General features: G+C 42.8%; 2 protein-coding genes across 4 annotated transcripts in view; one reads left to right on the top strand and one right to left on the bottom strand.

Annotated features, from left to right (window-relative positions):
* Positions 1-12602, bottom strand: part of LOC134160843 (vesicle-associated membrane protein 2-like) — a 42614-nt gene extending 30012 nt beyond the window's left edge. Inside the window, exon 1 of the mRNA XM_062613239.1 lies at positions 12318-12602. Coding sequence (XP_062469223.1) covers positions 12318-12319 — 2 coding nt within the window. The 5' untranslated portion in view covers positions 12320-12602. The remainder of the gene's footprint in view (positions 1-12317) is intronic.
* Positions 1-20430, top strand: part of CUNH17orf50 (chromosome unknown C17orf50 homolog) — a 62846-nt gene extending 42416 nt beyond the window's left edge. Inside the window, exons 1-5 of one of the 3 annotated variants that reach the window (XR_009963710.1) lie at positions 11229-12115; positions 12735-12808; positions 16362-16580; positions 17857-18019; positions 20088-20430. Coding sequence is in view for 1 of the 3 variants with exons in the window: in XM_062613238.1 (XP_062469222.1) it covers positions 17868-18019; positions 20088-20340 (405 nt within the window). In the remaining 2 variants the exon portion in view is untranslated. Of the gene's footprint in view, positions 1-11228; positions 12116-12734; positions 12809-16361; positions 16581-17504; positions 18020-20087 lie in introns of those variants that run through there. The other 2 variants (XR_009963711.1, XM_062613238.1) reach the window with 2 other exon arrangements.
* Positions 20431-21037: the final 607 nt, after the last annotated feature.

Here is a 21037-nt window from a genome sequence, read left to right as displayed (position 1 = left end):
CATAAAATATATATACAGTGGCTATATTTGTCTTAGTTTTTCAACAGGATTTTAATTTTTCTTTGGTTCATTTCTCAATGTTTATATTGTGTAAATCTGTGCAGTGCTGAGGTTGCCAAAACCACTGTCATTAAAACACAGAGGGCTATTTTGATTAGGTTTAGCCTATTAAAACCATTATCCTTGGTTCAATCACTTGAACTTTCAAAATCACTGACTGTTTGCCTGATCCATGTTGTTGCTCTAGCCTGGTGTACCAGATATAAGACACCCAGGGCCTAGGGGGCATTTACACATTTCTCTTGATTTCAGCCAATTGTGTATGGCTGATAGAGGACTATTGTCATATTCCAACAATCAGTTTGCTTTATTTACGCGTATATTACAGACTGGGGATAAGAAGGAACAAGAAAGATGCTAGATGCATCCTTTTCTACCTAGTATGGTATTACACAGTCCATACCTGAGCTTTATGACCAGGGTTAGTTCCTGTACAGTCAATAGCCACACACTACTCCTGTATGAAATGTACTCTCTACTCTGATGCTATAAACACACAACTTCAAATAGTTGTTACTGTTTTTTTGTCATTAAATTTGCTATGAAGGATACCTCTGCATAGAGAAGATAAACACCAATAACACATCCTACGTAAAGCAAAGAGCTACTGGAAAGAATCGCGTACTCTTCAAAGCCAGATTTACTGAACTGGGACAAGAGCCACCTCAGTGGACTGGAGATGAATCTCCAGAAAGGAGAGGCTGAATTCCAGCACTTTAATTTCTCAGACAACTTCTCCTTTTCAGATAGTCTGAAAAATAAACAAACCAAATTTCCCAAAACAACCCATTTAATGCACACATAGGCAAAACCCACCAGCCTCTCAGGACCGTATTTCTAAAGACAAAGCAAAACACTAAGTTGTCAAATAGAATACACCTTGCGTTGTAATGATCATATGCAAAATAGCTCTTGCACAGCATCATGGAAACATGTAAACTGGGCATTCTGCATGCACATTTGCAGAAAGCAGCTGTCATTAAAAACACTGACAATCTGAACAAAATCTGCATGCTTCTAGGCAGAGGTGTTCTTTCCTGTGCTGAATCTGTTCTCACCTAGAAACCTCACACTTCCCACGGAGTATTAACATCTTCTCTCATAATCTTTGTAAGGTCAACTTACTTATTTTTTTGATCTCTGAGTTAAGCACCTTGAGCATTTACCTGAAAACGCCCTAAAGCAAGTTCCATATAAAATCTGTGTTGTACTTGGAAATAGAAAGTTCTACTTTCTTTTTTTTTTTTTTTACTTCTTTTACTACATTCTGGAAAAGTAAAGGCTTCTCAAGAAAAACCCTGGTTTGGTTATGGCAGTAACTGTAAAGAATTCCCAGTTGCAAACACCCACCATTACTTGGGCAGAGATCTAGTAATTAAAGATAACTCAACCGAGTCCTTGGGTTGAGTTATCTTGGGTCTTTTCTTCTTGGGTCTTTTCTTCTTAAAGAAAAGGAGAGCCAACTACAGTATCTTCTCTTTGTTCCATTTTAAAGACAGAAGGGCAGACACAGCACTAATTTCCTTCTCTGTGCAATAGTGAGGTGGTGTGATGTCTAATGTTGCAGTGGGTTGTGCATCCCGGTCTATCCTTGTGTCCTCTTCATTCAGCCTCTCTGTAAAAAGCAAGATGAAGCAATCTCTTCCATCCCAAACTCCTGACATATTCTAAATTAATTTTCTTCTGACCTCAGCCTACAACCAGTCTTCTCTGTTATGAAAGAATGAAGCCAAGTTTGCCTAGTTTATTCTCTCAAAGAGAGAGTGAAGAACGGATGAAAATTATTCTACTCTAACCAAATTAAAGAAAATTGTAGCTCAGAGCAGAGGGATTCCCTTTGTTTATGTGAAAACACAAGGAAATTACTGCAATCCTGCCACCTATCACCACTGATAGCCTTTTGGGAACGGTGCTGCTACTAGAGTCCCAAAAAACATGCTGTCATCCAGTACAGATAGAAAAGCTATTTCCATGGGAAGTTAGGCTACGAGCTGTCTGTCACTTGGAGCTATAGTTGATGTTTGCTGGTTGGTGAACCTATCATCAATCTATCATCAAGCCACCTCAGGAAGGGAGAAATCTCAAGTACAGGCAGCCAAGTCACATTCGCCACTGGGAAGTGACAGGGGAAGGTGGACTTTGAGATAGACTATCTGCAGGTTAACAAGGGACCACGGCAAGAACAACAGACACTGGATTCAGCGCGTGAGTCATCGCTGAAGACACAACCCCCTGGAGCCTGTGATGTGACTGTGCTCTCAGGAAACGGCACTGGCTCTGCGCAGCAGGCTGCAAGCATAAACACCTGTACTTGTCTCCTCTTCCCCACACACTCACCAAGTTGCTATCCCCTATCTGTTATTCACAATACTTCACCACCACCCTTCAAATAGGAGTTTCTTATTTTGGAGAATTTTATCCTAAATCCTAGATGACAATCTTTTTAAGATATGAAGAAATCTTTATCAAGTACCTTCCTTTGCTACCTACATGCATAATCATAGAATCATAGAACAGTTTAGGTTGGAAGGGACCTTTAAAGGTCATCTTTTCCAACCCCCTGCAGGGACATCTTCAACTAGATGTGGCTGAACCCAGAACCACATCCAGCCTGGCCTTGAATGTCTCCAGGGATGGTGCATCCACCACCTCTCTGGGCAGCCTGTGCCAGGATTTTACCATCTTCATTGTAAGAAATTTCTTCCTCACATCCAGCCTGAATATCCCCTTTCAGTTTAAAACCATCACCCCTCATCCTGTCGCAACAGACTCTGCTAAAATGTTTCTCCCCATCTTTTTCATAGGCCTCTTTTAATAACTGAAAGGCTGTAATAAGGTCTCCCCAGTCTTCTCTTCTCCAGGCTGAACAGTCCCAGCACTCTCAGCCTTTCCTCATAGGCAACCTGCACCATCAGTTTCAGCAAAGGTTATAGGAATAAACATAAGCCTTTGAGAAAAAAAATCTTTCAGCTAGGAGAGTTGGACAAATGGTTGTATATATCCAAACACTAAAGCACAACTGCTCTGGTCCAGGCTGGGGGAAGAGCTGCCTTCACTGTAAACCACACCCAGTCCTACAGACAGGTACAAGCAACGCTAGAACAAATCCAGAGACAAGCGCCATCACCAAACTAAAGGAAGAAAAAGGTGCAGTTTTAAACCAAACCAATATCTGGCTAGTCGCTGGTTATGTTTTGTTAAATGTTTTACAATATTTTGGGATTTTTCAGGTTCACTCCAAGTATGTAATGCTTGATTCACTGGGAGTTACCTTCTGAACTACATTTTCTCCTACTTCTTTAATATTTTCATTCACGTTATTCAATGCTACTGCAGCACTGCAGAGCAGAAGTGCTTTGAACAGAACAATTTAGCTTTGATCTGAGCCTGATCTAGAGCCAGTAGCCATGCTGCCTCTGAGGATTTTGGATTCAAGTTTCTAAACAGATCTGACCTCTTGGACTCCTTTCCTCTTTGCTGGGTAAGACTTTCTTTTCTAAGAAACTTCAGGACTAGCAACTGCTCAGTTCAATCACCCAGAAGCTTTCTGGAGTGCTCTTACTTTCTACAGGAATTCCTCCAATTCCTTGCTACAGATTCCTCCAAGATTAGAGCAAGTTACTCAGAAATCCTGGTACTTCTTATTCACTGACAGTGCACAGGAATGAGGGTATTTCCAAGAGAGAAACTCTTCTCTTTGGGTACAGTGCTGCCCTCCCCAAGATGCAGGCTCCCTTTCAATTCATCCATACACACCGATTTCTTAAGCTTTTTCCTCCATCCAAATGCCTTTGATTCTGTATTTGTTTTGTTTTAGCCTAAGCCAAAATGCCTTCTTGCTGCATAACAAGTTTGACCATGCAGACTGCTCATGGAAAGGCTAGGAGAGGGGGCTCAGGACAGAAAACGGGCTTTATTTCTAAACCTGTGGTGGTGAAGGAGATCTTCAGCAAACAGCTATCTGCAAGTCAGCAACAAGAAAAATACTAGCTTGCATAGTTCAGAACTGGCTTTTCCAGGTGGGGGTTAAACAAGAAAAGCACCTGTCAGCTATAGTCCTACTGCTAAAACATTTCAGTCTCTGCACAGAACTTTAAACATCAAATCCGCTCATTTGCCCCTAGAGGTAACTGCATAAAACTGACTGTCACAACAAAGGCAATGAACATGCTAATGCAAGGTTTGTTACTTAACATCGCTGCTGTAGCCACAGATCAGTTATGAAGACAAAATACAAAAGACTAAGTTACTTGATGTATACAAGTCAGTTGAGACATGAAAAATGTGCAGATCAGTGTCAACATGCCAAGTCACATGGGGCATATTCTGCCTTTCCATTCCCTTCTCCTAGCTTCCCTAAAATGCTCAATGCAAAGAGAAAAGCATCAAAGTGTTAAGTGACTTGAAGTATTGCTATGTTTATATCATCTAGTAAACAAAGTTGCTGAAAAATGTCATGGTGTGAACTTCATGTGTGTGTGGGAGACAGCATCACAGCTGTCAGGGAATGACTGTACAGCTCCTTGCAGGAAAGTAGTCAAACATTTCAGAAGCAGACTTTTATAGCCTGGTGGGATCTCTGCTGAACACTTGGGATACCCAGACTGTCAACTGCTTCCAGGAAGATATCTGCTGATTCATCCTGGCAGTGCCTGCTCTCAAGCTGAGCCCTCCCCAGATCCCAATCAGCAGAAAGGCTCTCAACCACAGCACTGACACCAGCTCAGAGAGTTCTCCCTTGAGATTCTCTGGTAAGCTGATGGGCTACAAGTCATCATCAAATCTCAGTCAGCTTTTGACGTGTAGGAAGCAAACCAATCCCCAAAGCCTTCTGGAAGGACTGTTTTTGTCACTCAGTGCACTCGTGATGGTAAACTAAGCAAGCCATATTTGTACACAACTGTCCCCTGTAAATAGGGGTTCTTCGCCAGAACCACTCGTAGCAAATCAGGCCTGCAGCATCCACCACTCTCACCGTATACAAGGGATGCAAGGTCATTCTGTTAGTTTTGCTTTTTGATGCTCAATCTCATGCCTGTTTATGAATATTTGCATTTTTACCAACAGGCAAGCCCAATTATCTCGTGGTAACTGCTTTGTAAAATCTGATTCCACCCAGGATGTTTGGCAGCACAAAGTGCCATGCCAGTCAGCGATGGCACAAAGTGCTCTATGCCTTTGAGGGTAGATGACAACTTTGGTTTTGCTGCCGTTGATTAAAGCTTTTTGTTTCTTTGTTTCCTTTCCACTTTCCCCATCTGAATTGTCACCATAGGTGACAACTGTTGCGTACAGCTATTCTCCCTGTGCACACACTGGAAATGGATACTACTGGTGATGAAGGCAAAAGAAGGAGGAACCATTCTTTATCAGAGCTATTGGCAAACCTAGCAGGACTTCAGGAACCTTTCCCACAGACCAGCCTAAAGAGTGTGCGTGTGTGTATGAGAAAGAGCTAGAGGTTTTTATCTTTTATAACCACTGTTGTTCAGGATCACTGAGAGCAATAAGAAATATCCAGTCTTAAAATTCCTCTCTAAACAACATACAAGACACTATCCCATGTAACAGCCTGTGCCAACAGCTGGTAGATAACAGCAGATCAGGTTTATGCTTTCAAGCAGCAGTGCGCTTTGCCTTACTGCAGCACGCTGTAATTAAGGCCCCGAGTAGGGCCAGATTCACTAGCATGATAAAGAGGAGCTATTTTTGTATGTGAATTCAAATGAACGAATGTAATTTCTAACCATTAACCTCCTGAAGTAGATAACAAGTGGGTTTAGGGATAATTAATGATTTTCATAGTTTCTAGGGAAGCTTTACCAGGACCCGCATATTTCTGAAATGCTGGCACATTGCCCGACTCGGGCCCTCAGTGTCTAAAAGGGCAACTAGTGCCTTACAATATTCCCCCAGATCCCAGAGCCAGCACCCCTGCCTTTATGTGGGTGCAGAGGAGATGCCTATGGAGCCAGTTCCCAAGTGCTTTCCTTCACAGATCCACACAGTCAATTACACAGGCAAAAGTGTTTCAGTAGAGCTGAGTACTTTGGGTGCATTGCTCACTTTGAAGGTTCAGAGACTGATTCCAACAAGAACTGCAGTTCACAAGGCTCACTGGGAAAGCTCATTTCTCACCTTTTCTCCAACGGTGTGTGAAATCTAGGCTGGGAAAGGAGCTCTGGAGAGGCAGCAAAGATGCTGGGCTAAGGATCTGTCCTTCTTCTGAAGTCCAAAACCAAGAGGTACCTGCTACCAGCATGGATATAAGGAGCACTCTTTGCCAAGTGTGCCCATAGAGCTTTCCTGTATGTCTCCACAGATGAAGGATCCACCTCCACAGGCATCCCTGAAGCAATACAGTCCTTGGTGCTAACTCAGCAGCCACCATCTTGCTAGACAAACCAGGGATTAAACCCACCATTTCCAGAAGCCACAAACTGAGCTGTAAAAGCCACAGCTCTGTAGCAGTGGGTGACAAGTCTTAGCACACCACTCTTTGGTAACCTTGTCTACTACCAGCAACTCCTGTCTCTTCCAGTCTGCTGCATGTGACAGTGAGATTTGCTTTTTAATTATCCAGTCAGAATTTTTAAAGTTAAATGTATAAATTCCCATCTGGATCTGGTGTGAGCAGCTTAACGGAAAATCAGCATTTATCCAGTATGAGGCACTAACGACAGTTCAGTGCAGCACATACCATTGTATATTTCCTCCCTCCAACTCTTCTAGACCATGTAAGGAGTTTTATGAGCTCTGTGGACACTTCCTTTCCTTCTTAGACTCCTGCATCGGGAAGCAGGACAAATCACAGCCTCTGGCATATTCCCACTGCCCAGTTTTTCCATTTCCAGCTTTTCGCAAAGGCTGTCTCAATTCGGCATGGTATTGACATGCTTCATAATAAAAACTCCAGTGAAGTTCACAGCACTGACTCCTCACAAACCAAACCGTCAACAGTCTGATACTTAGAGAACACAAGCTATAGCTCTGATGTATAAATAGTCAGTGACAGCCCTTGATTCAAATACATTTACTGGTTCGCATTTAGAGAGCACTGTGGTAAATGAGAATGTACCTTAAAAAACAGCCAAAAAAAAACACAATTCCTGAAACAATGTGGATTTTTTTCTTCTATAATGTCATCATGGGAGAATTTCTATTTTCTCGAATAGAGTCCTCTTTGGACCCTGTGACACTGAGTCCATCAGGTGTAAGTTAACACCTAATAAATTAGATTTCTTTCTTAATTTACTCTGAAATTGAAACACTGCTTTTTTTTTTATTTTATTTTTGTTCCTGCATATTCTTTAAATTTTGCATCTGAAGTGGTTAAGGAAGGTGGTCAGGTAATTCAGATCATTCGGTCAGGAACTTATTTCACCCGGTACAGAAGCTACAATGCAACTGCAACTGACAAAAAAAAAACCCTTGCAAATGTACAGACGGATCTATTTCTGTGAGTTACTATTTACACAGTAAAACATAAGGTGATCATAACTGAGCAGTTAGAAAAAAACAACCCACCTTGCAATCACTTGGTGGTTGTTCAGTCCATAATGGAACAGAGTTTAGGGGGCTCAAGTACAGACATGAGGGAAAAAAGGAACTGCATCATTGAAAAACACCGGTCTAGTTAATTGCTGGCAATGGCTACGAATAATGACAGTAGAGCACTGAATGATGTAGGTGAGAGGATATTCTCTAAGTCATAATTGCTTAAAATGAGCAGTTCAGTCAATTTGACTGATTTAGCACAGTCTGTACTGTCCTTTCCAAAGGCACCATAAACATCTGGCTAAAGCTGCCAGAGAGAATAATCCATGTGTTCTGCCTCCTATAAATGGTGGCAGAAGAAGGGGGAGAACAGGTTTAATACATTGCTCTCCTTTTCTCACACATGCTTATCCACAGGCATGCACACAAACATGGGTTTGCTGGTATTCTACAACTAACTATTGATTTTTCAGGAAGGCATTAATTATGTAAATACCATCTAAAAAGGGGAAATGCTCCTTTGGGCAGACGAGTCAGCTTCCACTGCAGCCACTTTAAGTGTCCTGTAAGTTACTCCACAGCTGGAACCATCTATGCGAAATGCCTGGAAGTTAACAGGAACAAGCTACAGCTGACACATAGCAGAATAAATAAGCACTAAGTCACAAGGAATGAGACCACCAAACTAAACAGATTTGGGTTCCATCTACTACATATTCGCCTGTTTTGAAGACTGTTTATCATGATACATATTCACTTGTCTGTACCTGGCACATATAATTCCCAATAGCTCTCATTCTGAGACTTTCTTAGCTGAGGTCCTCCTGACACCATTCAGTTTGGTTTCTACACTTTCAAATACTCCTCAACCAAATATCCGAAAGCTTTATGACCTACTTGGGCCACCCTTATTTCAAGTGATGAGTGTATCAGGAATAACACTTAATGTGAACTGAAAGCATTTATTTCTAATGCAATACATGAAGAAGATTCCTTCTTTGTGGCATCATCCCAGTATGATGCAGCTGGCCACCAGATGTAAAACCTGAAGAGCTCCAGTGGACTCAAATCTTCCTGCCACCATGGATTTCCAAAGCTCTTTGGAATATATTTCTAAGGGTATACAAACCCTTTACCATCCTGGAATAGCTGCATCACTTAGAACATTTACTCCTCCATTTCATGCTGGTTATACTTTTATAGGACATGCACTGGCTATGTGGACTTTTGTAAGCCACTAAACTCCCTAAAAGCAGTGGATCAGGACTGTGTAGAGAACTGTACTAAATCGGTTTGTCTCTGCTGTTCAGTACAAGAGAAGGACAGGGTAGGGAGATTCTGCAGAGTATCATAAAATTATGCCAGCAAAAGGAGGGCTAAGTACTGTTCTGCTAACAGCAGGAGGCCACAGCTATGCCACTCTTTTCAGAGGAACTGAATAGACATTCAGCCAGAAGAGCCTCATTACAACTGGTGCAACCACTTCAATCCCATTCAGCCCCTCCAGGATGTACTCCTTGCCGCTGTAAAACAGGCAGAGGCTTGGGGTTTTTTTTAGGAAGGCCTAACTGCTGCCAGAGGAATGAGACAGAGCAAGGCAGTACTGCCCCAGGGAGAGCCAGGTGCTTTGCTTTGCTGCTTGTCTCACAAAAGTTGTACCCTGCAATAGAGCACATTTGTATCGAATTAATGTAATCAAAGGCACCCTGCTGTCTGGTCACTGACCTGTCTGTAAACAACAGATGACATGATGCCATGAGCTTCTATTATATATAATTACCTATTGAGATGTGACCATTGTAAAAGAAACAAAACCATATACCTCACCTGCTGCTGTTAGTCTGTTTTCCAGAGAGGAACAAAGCCTTTAAGTGCCTCAGCTTTGAGCACCATTTTTTTCTCATCTCCCTTCACTGCTCCTGATATCTCCTCCAAGTAAGTTTGTGGGCTCTCCCTTACAGCTGGAACAATCATAGAATCATAGATTAGTTTGGGTTCGAGGGGACCTTTAAAGGTCATCTAGTCCAACCCCCTGCAATGAGCAGGGACATCTTCCACTAGATCAGATTGCTCAGAACCGCATCCAGCCTGGCCTCAACTGTCTCCATCTTCCCAGCTGCACTGGCATAGCTCAACCATTCACTGTTCTTGCTTTAGGACCCTCTTATACCCTCCTCCTTTCATTTATATTTCTTCTGTCACAGCTTCCTTTCCTCTGCTTGAAGCGAGGTAAAAGATGTCTGTTACATGAACATATCTAATCTGCCCTGGATTCTACTTGCTGTAATAGAGACCACAGGGACAGATTCCGACCTGATGTAAATCAGTGTAGGTCTCATGCACAATCATGAATCACAGAGAAGGTGGTGAATAAAGAACACTGGTCTCTGATTCCCAGTACAAGAGTACGATCAGAAAGAACCTGCTATCTGCCAGCTCAAATCCAACAAGAAGCAGCTTTCACAGCCTCCATGGTCCAGCTATGAAGCTCCTTGCCACAGGACACTGCAAATGGAACAACTGAACACCTTCCTGGAAGAACAGCACTGGGAGCCATGAAATACAAAGAACTCCCCTCAGGTTTAGACACTCCCTGAACCTTAAATCCCTGGAAACTGGAAAAGTATTCTGGCAATGCCACTGCATACCCACTGTTTCCTTGTACTCTCTTCCCTGAGCATTCCCTGCAAGCTTCTTTAGGGGATAACACACCAGGACATACGGAGCTGCCATCTGACCCAGTGAAGGAGTTCTTTATTGACACTAGTTCACACCAGCTGAAGACGCAGCATCGTGTCTCATGTGCATGTCTGCATACATGCATGAGTCCATGCTTGCAATCCTCTGTAGCAGAAGTAACCTCCACAGTGTCTTTGGTGCTCACTAGCAAATAGCTTTTATATTCCAGTGAACTACAACTGTAGCTGCTGCTAAAAGTCAGTAGCTAATACACATTTATCTCTGGTGCTCATCAGTAACTCAGAAGGTACTGGGACATGATATTCATGCAGATGTTAAAAAAGAAGTTTTCATTACAGTATCTGGCAGTGAGACTGAAGCCAAGTGACACTGCCAATGACAAGCTGCTTATTTGTCTTGGCTTTGTTTCCATTATCAGACTGAAAGTCTATATTGCCAAAACAGACATAAAATGCCTTCCCTTTTGCTTGTAATTTTTCTCAGAAGTCTGATGCAAGTTCCCTACAGAAGAAGTATGAATGACTTACACTAGCATCACCCTTTCTGCTTTATTTACAAATGCTCTCATGAACACCTATGTACACCAAGACTGAAATATACACAGGTTAAGTTAAACATTATCTGAGGTACTATTTTGTGTCTGAACAGCTTAGCTTGTGTAATACTGCAGCAGCAAACTCTACTATTAATCACTGAAGAACAGCTCACATACAAATAAAAGTATTTGATGTCATCATCTGGCTCTTGACAACAACAGAACTAGGCAACAGAAGCTTACAATGAGCTGGCTTTTGCTAGATGGAGTTCAGTATTTACATGAAAAAACTTCTTCTAGATAACAATTTTTTTTTCACTTCCAAAGAGTTCCTTCCTTGGGAAACATTTTAGCAAACATGGACAAAAGCTTTTTGCCCAAGATATCACATAGGAAGTAGCATTCAAGAACAAAGACAACATTTCAGAATATGTGATTGCGGGCTCTCCTCATGAAGACAAACGGTTACTGGAAATATTTTTAAAGTCATTTAATTGTAGATTGCCAGGACTGTTTCCACTCCTCATCTTGTCTGAATTAGCTAAGCTGCAGTCCTTTGAAGACCATCCGATACCAGCAGGTATTTGGTCCCACACACCACAGAGGAGTGACTGGTTTAGACATATTCCTGACTGTCCCTTAGGAGTCACTGGAAACGAGCAGCCAATTGAGACACTAGTAAAGTGATGCATTTAGTGACCTGAATTCTTTTGTGAATGAACAGGGAGACGACCAGCTCCTACTTACCTCCACACACTTCTGGTTTCACAATGTCTTTGGGGGTTTCATCACTGCCTAGCAGAGAATGTTAATGCTGTCATTCATGCTGAATGTAAAGACTTGGAAGAGATATTTGAAGAGATGCAAACAAGAAGGAGCAGACTATTATGAAGCGCTGCTGACAGGAAGCCATTGGCACTGGAGATGGTGAGGCTGAATGGATCAGACAGCTAGTATTTGAGAGAGAACATCGCATTAAACTGTGAAAATAAACAGCTGTGGATCAGCAGCACGGAGTGACTCAGGCTATGGAACAATCCTGACTCAAACCTGTTGAGGATCCTGGCCCAGCATTTCCTTTTGAGTATTAATCCGAGTTAGAAATGTGTCAGTAATCCCCCACCACCGCTGCCTGGCAGCTGGAGGAACGGTGGACCAAGCCCCAGGCTACCAGCGGGAGCAGATGGATTACACTTGGACGCTGCTCGCCACAGACTCCGGCCGGCTGAAGCCAAGCCCCACGCCCTGGACCTCCTTGCTCGGAGTCTGCAGCTGCACGGATGCCATCCACAAGGAACGGCAGCCTCAGACACCGGTATTCCTGTTTCCACCCCGTCACCCCACCCCGCCGCACGTCCCACGAGCACCAAACCGACGCCGGATCCCAAAAGTTAATCCCCCCCTCGGCTGCGGCAGCAACAGGGTAACGCCCGAGGCTGCACATCAATGCTTGCTCCTGTCCCCACGGCCGCCGTGAGCGTCCCGCCTGGGGCCGGGCCGTGGGGCAGCCCCCCCCGGTACTCACATGATGGGCAGTGGCGCGGCTGCCTAGCGGCGCAGGGACTGCTGCTTCACTCTCTAGCAAAGATGGCTTTCCGGCTCCGCTCCTGCTACCAGCAGTCTCCTAGTGTTGTAGGCACTGTTGCTGAGCTAGGAGGGGTAGGCACCGGCTACTGAGCATGCCTGTGCCTCACATCACAGGGTAGGAAGTAGAGGCAGGGCACGGGGTACCCCCTCCCCAGCCTCACGCCAGGCAGGAGAAGGTCCTAGAGCGACTCAGGCAGACCGAGCCTCCTGCATCCCGCTCCTGCCCCTGTCTCGCTGGGTGTGGTTACAGGAGCCGGATCGTTCCAGCTGGGAGGCTTGAGGGTGGCTGTGGAGGTGAAAACCTTTGTGTGTGTCTGTAACCACCTTCGGTCTCCCTCTCCTCTGTAGAAAGAAGAAAGGGAAGAGAAAGAAAAAAAGAGGAATAAAATCACAGGAGGTGTTGTTGCAGTTTAATCTGTGCTGTCACAGGTGAGGACCTGAGAATGACAAAAAGGAAATTGTCTGGATTGTAATTCCCTCCCACAATGTAGAGCAAATCCAGAGGCAGACAAGCTACTAGATCAGCCATTGCTTCTTGCATGATTCATAGAACACTAGAATGGTTTGGGTTGGAAGGGACCTTAAAGCTCATCCAGTTCCAGCAACCTGCCAGGGGCAGGGACACCTTCCACTAAATCAGGTTGCTCCAAGTTCTGTCCAACCAACCTAGGTCCAGTCATCCAATATCACCCCTGAATCCCTTTCATTAACATTAGCACTCTCTTTGTCCATCCCCTGTGTTCCTGTACAGATCAAAACTTCTTCTTAAGCGGAACATTTCTTTTGTTTCATCTGGAAGAAGTTGTTGCAGAATCATGAACAAACTAGAAATATTCTCATACTGAGTAATGTCATACATGGCCTGGATCTGGGAATAAAGAGAAATCAATAATAAACACGGCATGAAAACATTTGTGCGGCCCACCATTCAGATAACAGTTTAAGGAATAATGTTATTACTTGAGATAACTTGTTCCATTTTTCATGTAAAAAGACACTCCACCAGTCACTGCCTTCACTAACTTTCCATCAATTTCAGTGACAGGTAGCACAAGCTTTTGGGACCAGGTGTCTGCCCAAGCAAGTGGAAGGCTTACCCAGAACAGGAGGAGTTTTTGTAAGTATCTAGACCTCAGATCTTGGGGTGCCTGTTGGGGATGAAGTACCTTGGTGTCATGAGATTGAATCTGTCTTTTCTGCATCTGAAAGCCAAAGAAAAGAGATGTTCCTCAAAGCGACAGAAAAAGATACAGGTCCTAGGAGTGAGCAACACATCAGTCCTGATTTCTAAACTTAGTATCAACAAGCTGAAAATTTGCATGGAGAAAGAAAGGAACTGGGACTGTGAAAACACCCACAGCAGTGGTATAGAGCCCAGGCATTAGGACACTCAGTTATTGCCCAAATCCAGGCTCAGATGCTATCCCAGCTGGATTCAGATGCAAGCCTCTGGGCTGCCAGCTCTGAAGGGAACCAGCCCCTTGGGAACAGTGGAACAAACACCTCAGAGTAACTTAATCACAGGAACATCTCTTTCTTCTCCCTCGGTGCCTGGGAGCTTGCTCGCTGCATTGAAGACCCGTCATACCTACTGCCACCAGAGGGTGAATCTGTCTCTTCTACTGAACCTAATTACTTGCATGAATAAATAAATACCACCTTGAGCCTTAGTTTTCTACATTTGACCACATCACTAAGGGCTTGCTCACACACTGCACTTGTAACAGCCTGGCCCTGGGAAACTTTACCTGATGGAAGTAAAAACCACTTCAGGCTGGATTTTCTCTACAAAAAAGCTGGATTTTAAACCAATTGTCATGCCCTGATGACAATAATATTCCAGAGAAGCTTTAAGATTTATCCATCTAGAGACCACTTAGCACTTGTCATCTAGAATTCCTCCATAACTCTTTTCTTGTGAGGACAGTTTACTTTTCAGATATCCTAGACAAAGATATGTTTGATACTCCTTTAGCATACAGCCACACCAAAACCCACTCACAGGGTTACGCCTAACATTGGGACCACATGCCACCAGGTATGTTATCTTAGTCCTCAAACCTAAAATACTGAGGAGGTGAAGAGTCATGCGTGGCCAAGAGCTCCTTGGACAGAAGGATCTGCTTTCTTAGACCTTCCAGCCCCTTCTGTGGTCTGACTTCCTGTCCCTACTGTATGGAGGGTGGAAGAAGTAACCGTGATGCTAGACCAAAGTTTGTAAGACTCAAAAAAGATCCAAAACTGGAAAACCCCAAACCCAACATGAAACAGTTTTAATATACACACTATCTAGAGCATGAGATGCAGTGTTTATGCTGACTTCGTGCCAGCTCTGTTCTGACGGAAGGACAACAGAAAGTACCCACATAAGCATAAAGGTAAAATGGCAGACAGATACTGCTTTAGCAAAATTGTGCCATTGTAAGGATGATGCTTCAAACATTGTAAACATAGTGCAGAATGAGCTTAGGCTAGATCAATGCACCCTGTCACATGAGCACAGCTTACTTTGATCAAACACAGGAGAGCTCTCAAAACCAAATGAAATAACATCATTGGACTATGGCCTTTCTTGCTAAAGAATAATTTCCTACCAGCTAATGAAGGCATCACCATACCAATCCAAGAAGGCTCATGATCCTGAAGAAAGTCCATATCTAAGCTGGAGCGCTTAGATTCCTTTAGCCCTACATCAACTTGCCATTAAAGGCTACCAAAGCCTTCGGCGTAGGAAGAGATGCAGAGACACCTTGTGGTGGCAAAAAAAAAAAAAAAAAAAAAAAAAAATCAGAATTTGTTCAAACAGTTTAAATTGTATTGAATTAAGACACAGGACTGGATCAGGAAAGCTGCATCCTGGGAATACCTTGAGAAGTATTTCCCAAGTTGCTAGTGGTGTCATTTCATTTCTCCAGACCTCCTTTCCTGTCTGGCATCTCTCGCCCTGTGTGTTTGCATGGCAGTCCCTGCCACAAAGTTTTTACCTCTTGCTCTGTTGGGTTCTTTTACCCCAGGGGATATCAGCTGGGTCAGGGCTGCTGCAGCTGGGGGGATGGCTGTAGAAACACTCTGTTTCTGGAAAATAGCTTCCTTCATCTTTAACCTGCCAGACCTGGGTAGGAAAAACTATCTCATCCATCAACTGTTGTGGGGTTTTGTTGTTTTTTTTTGCCCCATCCATCCATAATACTTTGTCCTGAAATGCTGTCTGTAAACATGAAGGCAGTTACAGAGACACCAGTAGACTGCTCAGGTAGCCTATGAATGAAAGCAGTCAACAGCAAGCATCAGCGCAAATCAGGTTTGACATCTGAAGTCCTGCAGGTACTAGACCTTGCTTATAATTAACTAGAGACAAGCTAAACATACAACACTGAGGTTCCTAAAAGTGCTGTCCCCTGCTGCTATGTGATCTTCATCTGAAGGAAATGTATTTTCTCCCAGATCTACAAGTAGGATTCCCATTTTAAAGAGTCATTATAGGCTTATGGACTGACCAGATAATGAAGTAAATCTCAGGGCTATCAACAGTAACACCATTACTGGTTACTTTGGCTCACAGATCAGAAAAACACTATTCTGTTGCTAAGTGTGAAAGGTGAGGACAATCAATTGGTATATTGAAAGTAATGGTAGTCAAGTTTGACAAGATTTAAGGAAAGAAGAAAAGCATGGCAAAGAAACACGATATTTAAATACTGGGTATTCAAATCTCCTGACCTGGTAACGCATGTTAAACGAAGTATAGAAGGGATTCCTCGTACATCATTAGAGTTAATTACACTGGAGACTCAACATAGCCAGCCAACTTCATAGTTAAAAATTAAATACTCTACAATATATATCCAAATTACAATTTCTAAATAATTACTAACTAAAAGGCTTTAGAAAAGACCCTTTCCATTTATCTTTGATTCTTTGTCACCAATTCCCACATACACCTGTACTTTCAATGTTACGTTTTCCTCTCTTGATCTTTTAGATGAGTGGAATTAGTACTGAAAGATCCTGCAGTGAGAAGCCTTTGAAGCTCGCTTCTCAGAGGTAAGAAAGATCCCTGCCTCCCCAGTTGCTGACTTTATTAGCCATGGATTGGTCTGTTCTGCAAAGCTTCACCTCAGCACCGCTGCATGCCTGAAACAGGCCTCAAACTTGCAGATTATTTTGTCACAGATTAAAAACTGAAGTCTATAATCGTGAGGTGTACAATTTTCTTTCACTGACTTTCACTTTTATTCATTCCTTAATAGCATGGTAATTCTTTAGTGACAGTTTCCTCTTACAGGTCAGTTAGCTGTTTGCATCTTCTTTTACAGCCTACTCTGCCATTTCTGTGGAAGAAACAGGTTCAATTTACGTGGGTTCTGTTAAAAAGCTGGATGTCTCACTACCAAGCACGAGTAGGATGTTCCTTCAAGATAGTTACAGTCTCTTCTTGACGTGTGTAAAAGTATAGTTTTGGTAAATGATTACAACACAACTGTATTACAATACGGTTAAACACACCCTGCTTCAGGGTGTGAATCCTGCAAAAACTTTGCACAGTGAGTCCCTTCTGCCTGTATCATACTGTAAGAGCTGGTTAAGAATTGCTGTCCTTAAGACAGGGAAGGTTGAGTGTGGGAGGGGAGGGGGGAGGACAAGGGATGGATGGGAGATGACGGGGAGGAGATGAAGAGTAAAATCAGAAAAGTGCATAGTTCAAAATGCTTTCAGTTCTGGTTTTAAACCTACAGAGTTTGCATGACTGGTATTAGATGATTTGTGGAAGACATTTTGAAGAGGTAGGAAGAGACAAGTGCTTCCAGGCAATAGGAGGGGCTGAATGCAGCCCTCCAAGTCAAGCAACCAAAAGTTAATGCAATTACCAAGTATTAAAAGCAGAGCAGAGAGACTAATTCAATCAGAGAGGCCAAAGGGATAATTCTTGGAGACAAAGCAATGCAACACGGAAATGCAGACTAATAACTGGTCTATCAAAAGAAAAAGGAAACAATTTCCAAGCCTTAACTAAAATCCCCAGTTGGTTCTTCATCTTTTCAGGGTTCTGTTTTTTGCTTTGCAGTGTTTGTTCCATCTCACATCTGTTTCACTGCTTCTGTTCTCTGCACAAAACTGTTTCTTTAGCTCCTGGCTCTTTGCTTTTATCAAACGAGCTGCCTCCTCTCTTGGTTTTCAGGAACGAGCCTAATCATGAAAGAGAGCGTGTAGAGGGAAATATTTATTATATTTAATGTCCAAACGTACTTTCCATAATTATGTGGAATAGTGGTTGAGTAAGAATACCGAGTCACCTTGGGTCTGCTGGATTTTTCCAAGCAGGTATTTGCTCCACCTCATGGAAAGCAGCTGATCTCTTCTGTGTGACCAGGACACTTACAGGTCTGTGGAGTAACAGGACCAGACTTCACGAGGTCTAATGCAGTACGGGAGGGACTTTCGAAAAGCTACTCAGATTTCTGCTTTCATCTAAGCAGGTGCTGTTGCCATGACAGATAAAATGAGCTGGCACAAAGGAAAGAAGGAACTCACAGAAGAAAGCACAGGAGATGGGAAGCACAGCCGAAAAAAGCGAGAGCGACTATTCAGGAGGAGATTTTCTGGACTGAGCCTCTTCTCTGGGTCTCCTAAGAAGAAACTGTAAGTACATCTGAGATTATATTTTGTATACATTCTTAACCAAAACATTTTTAAGTATTTCCAGAGCACCTTTCAAAGAGCCACAGACAACTCTCTTACTTCTACTCTGTTGATTGTTTCACAAAGAAGGAAACAGCTATAGGCTAATTAAACAACTTGACCTAAAAAAGCAAGTCACTGCCAGAAGTATGAAATGAAGGTCTCTGAACATGTGGTCTGCATGTTCATCTGACAACCATTTCCCTATTCTTCCTCCCACCCAGCAAGAGAACCGGAGGGGCAGCATCTCTATTCCTCCACATACACACAAGCACTGCCAGTTGTGACAACCCAAGACACTGCTTCTAGAGGTCACATTGCTGCAGTTTTCGTTGTGCCAATATCCCTACCTCCAGCCTGTAAGATACAGTGGCAACATACAGGCAGCAGCCAAAATCACTCTTCAAAGTTAGTGCTTCTAAGTTCCTTGAATCAGACCGTAATTACTGCTAATGTTCCTAAAATAGTGCCTTTATGCTTACTGCTTTATAGATAGAAAAAGCCAAGTAATACAAAACCATTCCTTCTTTAACCAACGTTAGCAAAGAGGCAAAAATGAGTTTGAGTTTACTGCTTTGTGCACATATTAGGTTTGAGTTATCATCAGTCTTATGGGATTTGAAATTCTTTTCTTGGGTCTTTGTATTTGATATTATTCTTCCTGCACATGAGGTAAATATAGCATATATGTCATGCTAAGATCAGGACTAGCTTCCAAAAGGAGTCTTTTCTCATCCATTAAAAGAGCCGTTTTCTGTACACATCTCCAAAGAGTCTGCCTTTGATAATTATCATGAAATTACTGTCTTAGCAGGAAGTGCATGCAAGTCTCAACAATTACTCAGCTAACTACATTAAGCTTGAAAGCCACAGCAGCTGGTTACAAGCTTGATACAAGATTAATATAGACTAGCCAAAAATGATCCTGAAAGCAACGTTCTTCTCTCAGACTGATCCAATTGGAGAACAACTAATACCAAGGCTTTGCTTTGGGGTTTATCTTGCTGCTGAGGAACTAGACTGGAAACAGTCAAGCACCCAAGGAGTCAGTAAATTACACCTGTGAATTTTCTCCATTGTGCAAAATTACACTGAAGCGTGCATTCGGGAGGCAGACAAATGCAGCTGAAGCAGTCAAGTCATGCTCTCTGGGACTTGATCCTTATTAGAAGGTGATGAATATGGATTTTCCCCAGTTTGATCTAAAAATAAAAACATATTAAAACAGTGATGTAGCATCCTCCTCCCATGGTACTCTCACATTAATGGAGAGTCAGCCTTCAGGCTTTACTGGGTATATTTCCACAGACCAACTGCATGGCAGGGGTTTTTTAAAACATTCCAGGCATCAGGGTCCACAGAACTTCACAGTGGTGAAATCATACAATCTCTGCAGTTCGGCACTGATTTGTGAGCTTCTGTAAGGGATTATGTAGGTTATTGGCTTGATTTTGAGGGAGGTACTGTTTTATAGAAAATATAATGGCATATAATTCAATCAAGAGTGCTTCCCTTGCTGTCTTTCCATCTCTGTTCAAGGATAGCATAATATAGGGGTTATCTACTAGCCAGCACAATTATTAGTGCATGAAAGAGGAAAAAGAACATTTATGATCGCGTAAATGAGCTCTACTACGTCAGAGCCTATAACTTAGATACATAAAGCTGTATGAAATCTGTCTGCATGCAAACACACAAGGCTTGTTTCACCACCACCAACGTATTAAAGAACTGAGTAGAAAGCACCTACCAAGCTAGTTGCCTTACCATTTTCTTATGGTTTTGTTTAAATGGTGGCAATCCTTTTAATAATTCTATGTTGCTGCCACCTCAGCACCAGAGCCGCACTCTCCATTTTCTGTCCATTCCTGCTTTCTGCAGGTGACCACACGCTGCACCTGCTCCGAGCGTGTCACAGGGAAAGCCTCAGGAAGGGTTCATAAATCACACACTAATTGCTTTTGCTGATCTCATTCATCCAGGAATCTGTGTAGGTTAAACTTGTTGCCTTCGTTTCTGACTGTTCTAGCCCTCAGGGAAGAAGTCAGCTTCTTGAAGACAAGAGAAGATGCTTACACAGGAAAGGTTCCAAAAAGCTGAAGGCAGCGAGGGAAGAAATATGTACTTTAAGGCAGCCTCACTCTGGGAAAATGTGTCCAAAATGTGAAATCCTCGTCTGCCCAAAGTGCGAAACTCTGCACTCAGAACGGAGCTTCATTGCCCACAGCCTGCTTGATCACTATGACACAGGAGACGCTGTCTGCAGAAAGTCAAGTACGTAGAGGTGATTATAAAGATTTGCTGTGGATGCCCTGGGTACCTGACTACATCCAAAATGCTGAAGCTTGGGTCCATTCAGGGTGACTGGATCATTGTCCGTGCACTCTAATATGCACCAGTTACAACCATACTGTACTTCATACCTGCTGTAACAGATGCACATTCACCAATTTAACTAGCATAAACTCTGCAAACAAAGATATGTAAGTAGGAGCTAGAAGTTTCTCAGCTACTAAGAAGAGGGAATCATTTAGAAACACTTTCAAAGAGTTTTCTTTTTCCTCTCAAGGAAACAAGATTATCCATTGAGCTGCAAAAGAGAAAGTGAATTTAAAAGCAGAACCCCTGGGTGATTACACTTTTTTGTAGTGCCTAGCTATGTTTCAGTGTTGTTTGTGGTCTGGAATATTAAACTTCTTTATTTTAAATTTACTAGCCTGGGTATGCAGTTTGATGGGGGAGGGGGCTTCTAAAGGTTATCCTGGCCACAAGAATTGCAGAACACTTCCAAATTCCCTTCCACAGTTTCTGAACTTTTACAGACTTCAAATCCTAACTTACAATTCAGTGCTTCTCCTTAAAAGGAACAGGAACAATCACAACTCACGAAGTGTTTAAACCTTTTTGGGGTTGAAGATCTGTGCAGTACAGCTCCAAATGCAACAGTATTTGCAGTTTAAGCATACCAGTGGAACCCAC

The sequence above is a fragment of the Pezoporus occidentalis genome, unplaced genomic scaffold (assembly GCF_034315485.1).
Source record: "Pezoporus occidentalis ecotype Australia unplaced genomic scaffold, CSIRO_AGI_Poc_V1 ctg164, whole genome shotgun sequence".
NCBI lineage: Eukaryota > Metazoa > Chordata > Aves > Psittaciformes > Psittacidae > Pezoporus > Pezoporus occidentalis.
This window is presented reverse-complemented; position numbering and strand designations above follow the sequence as displayed.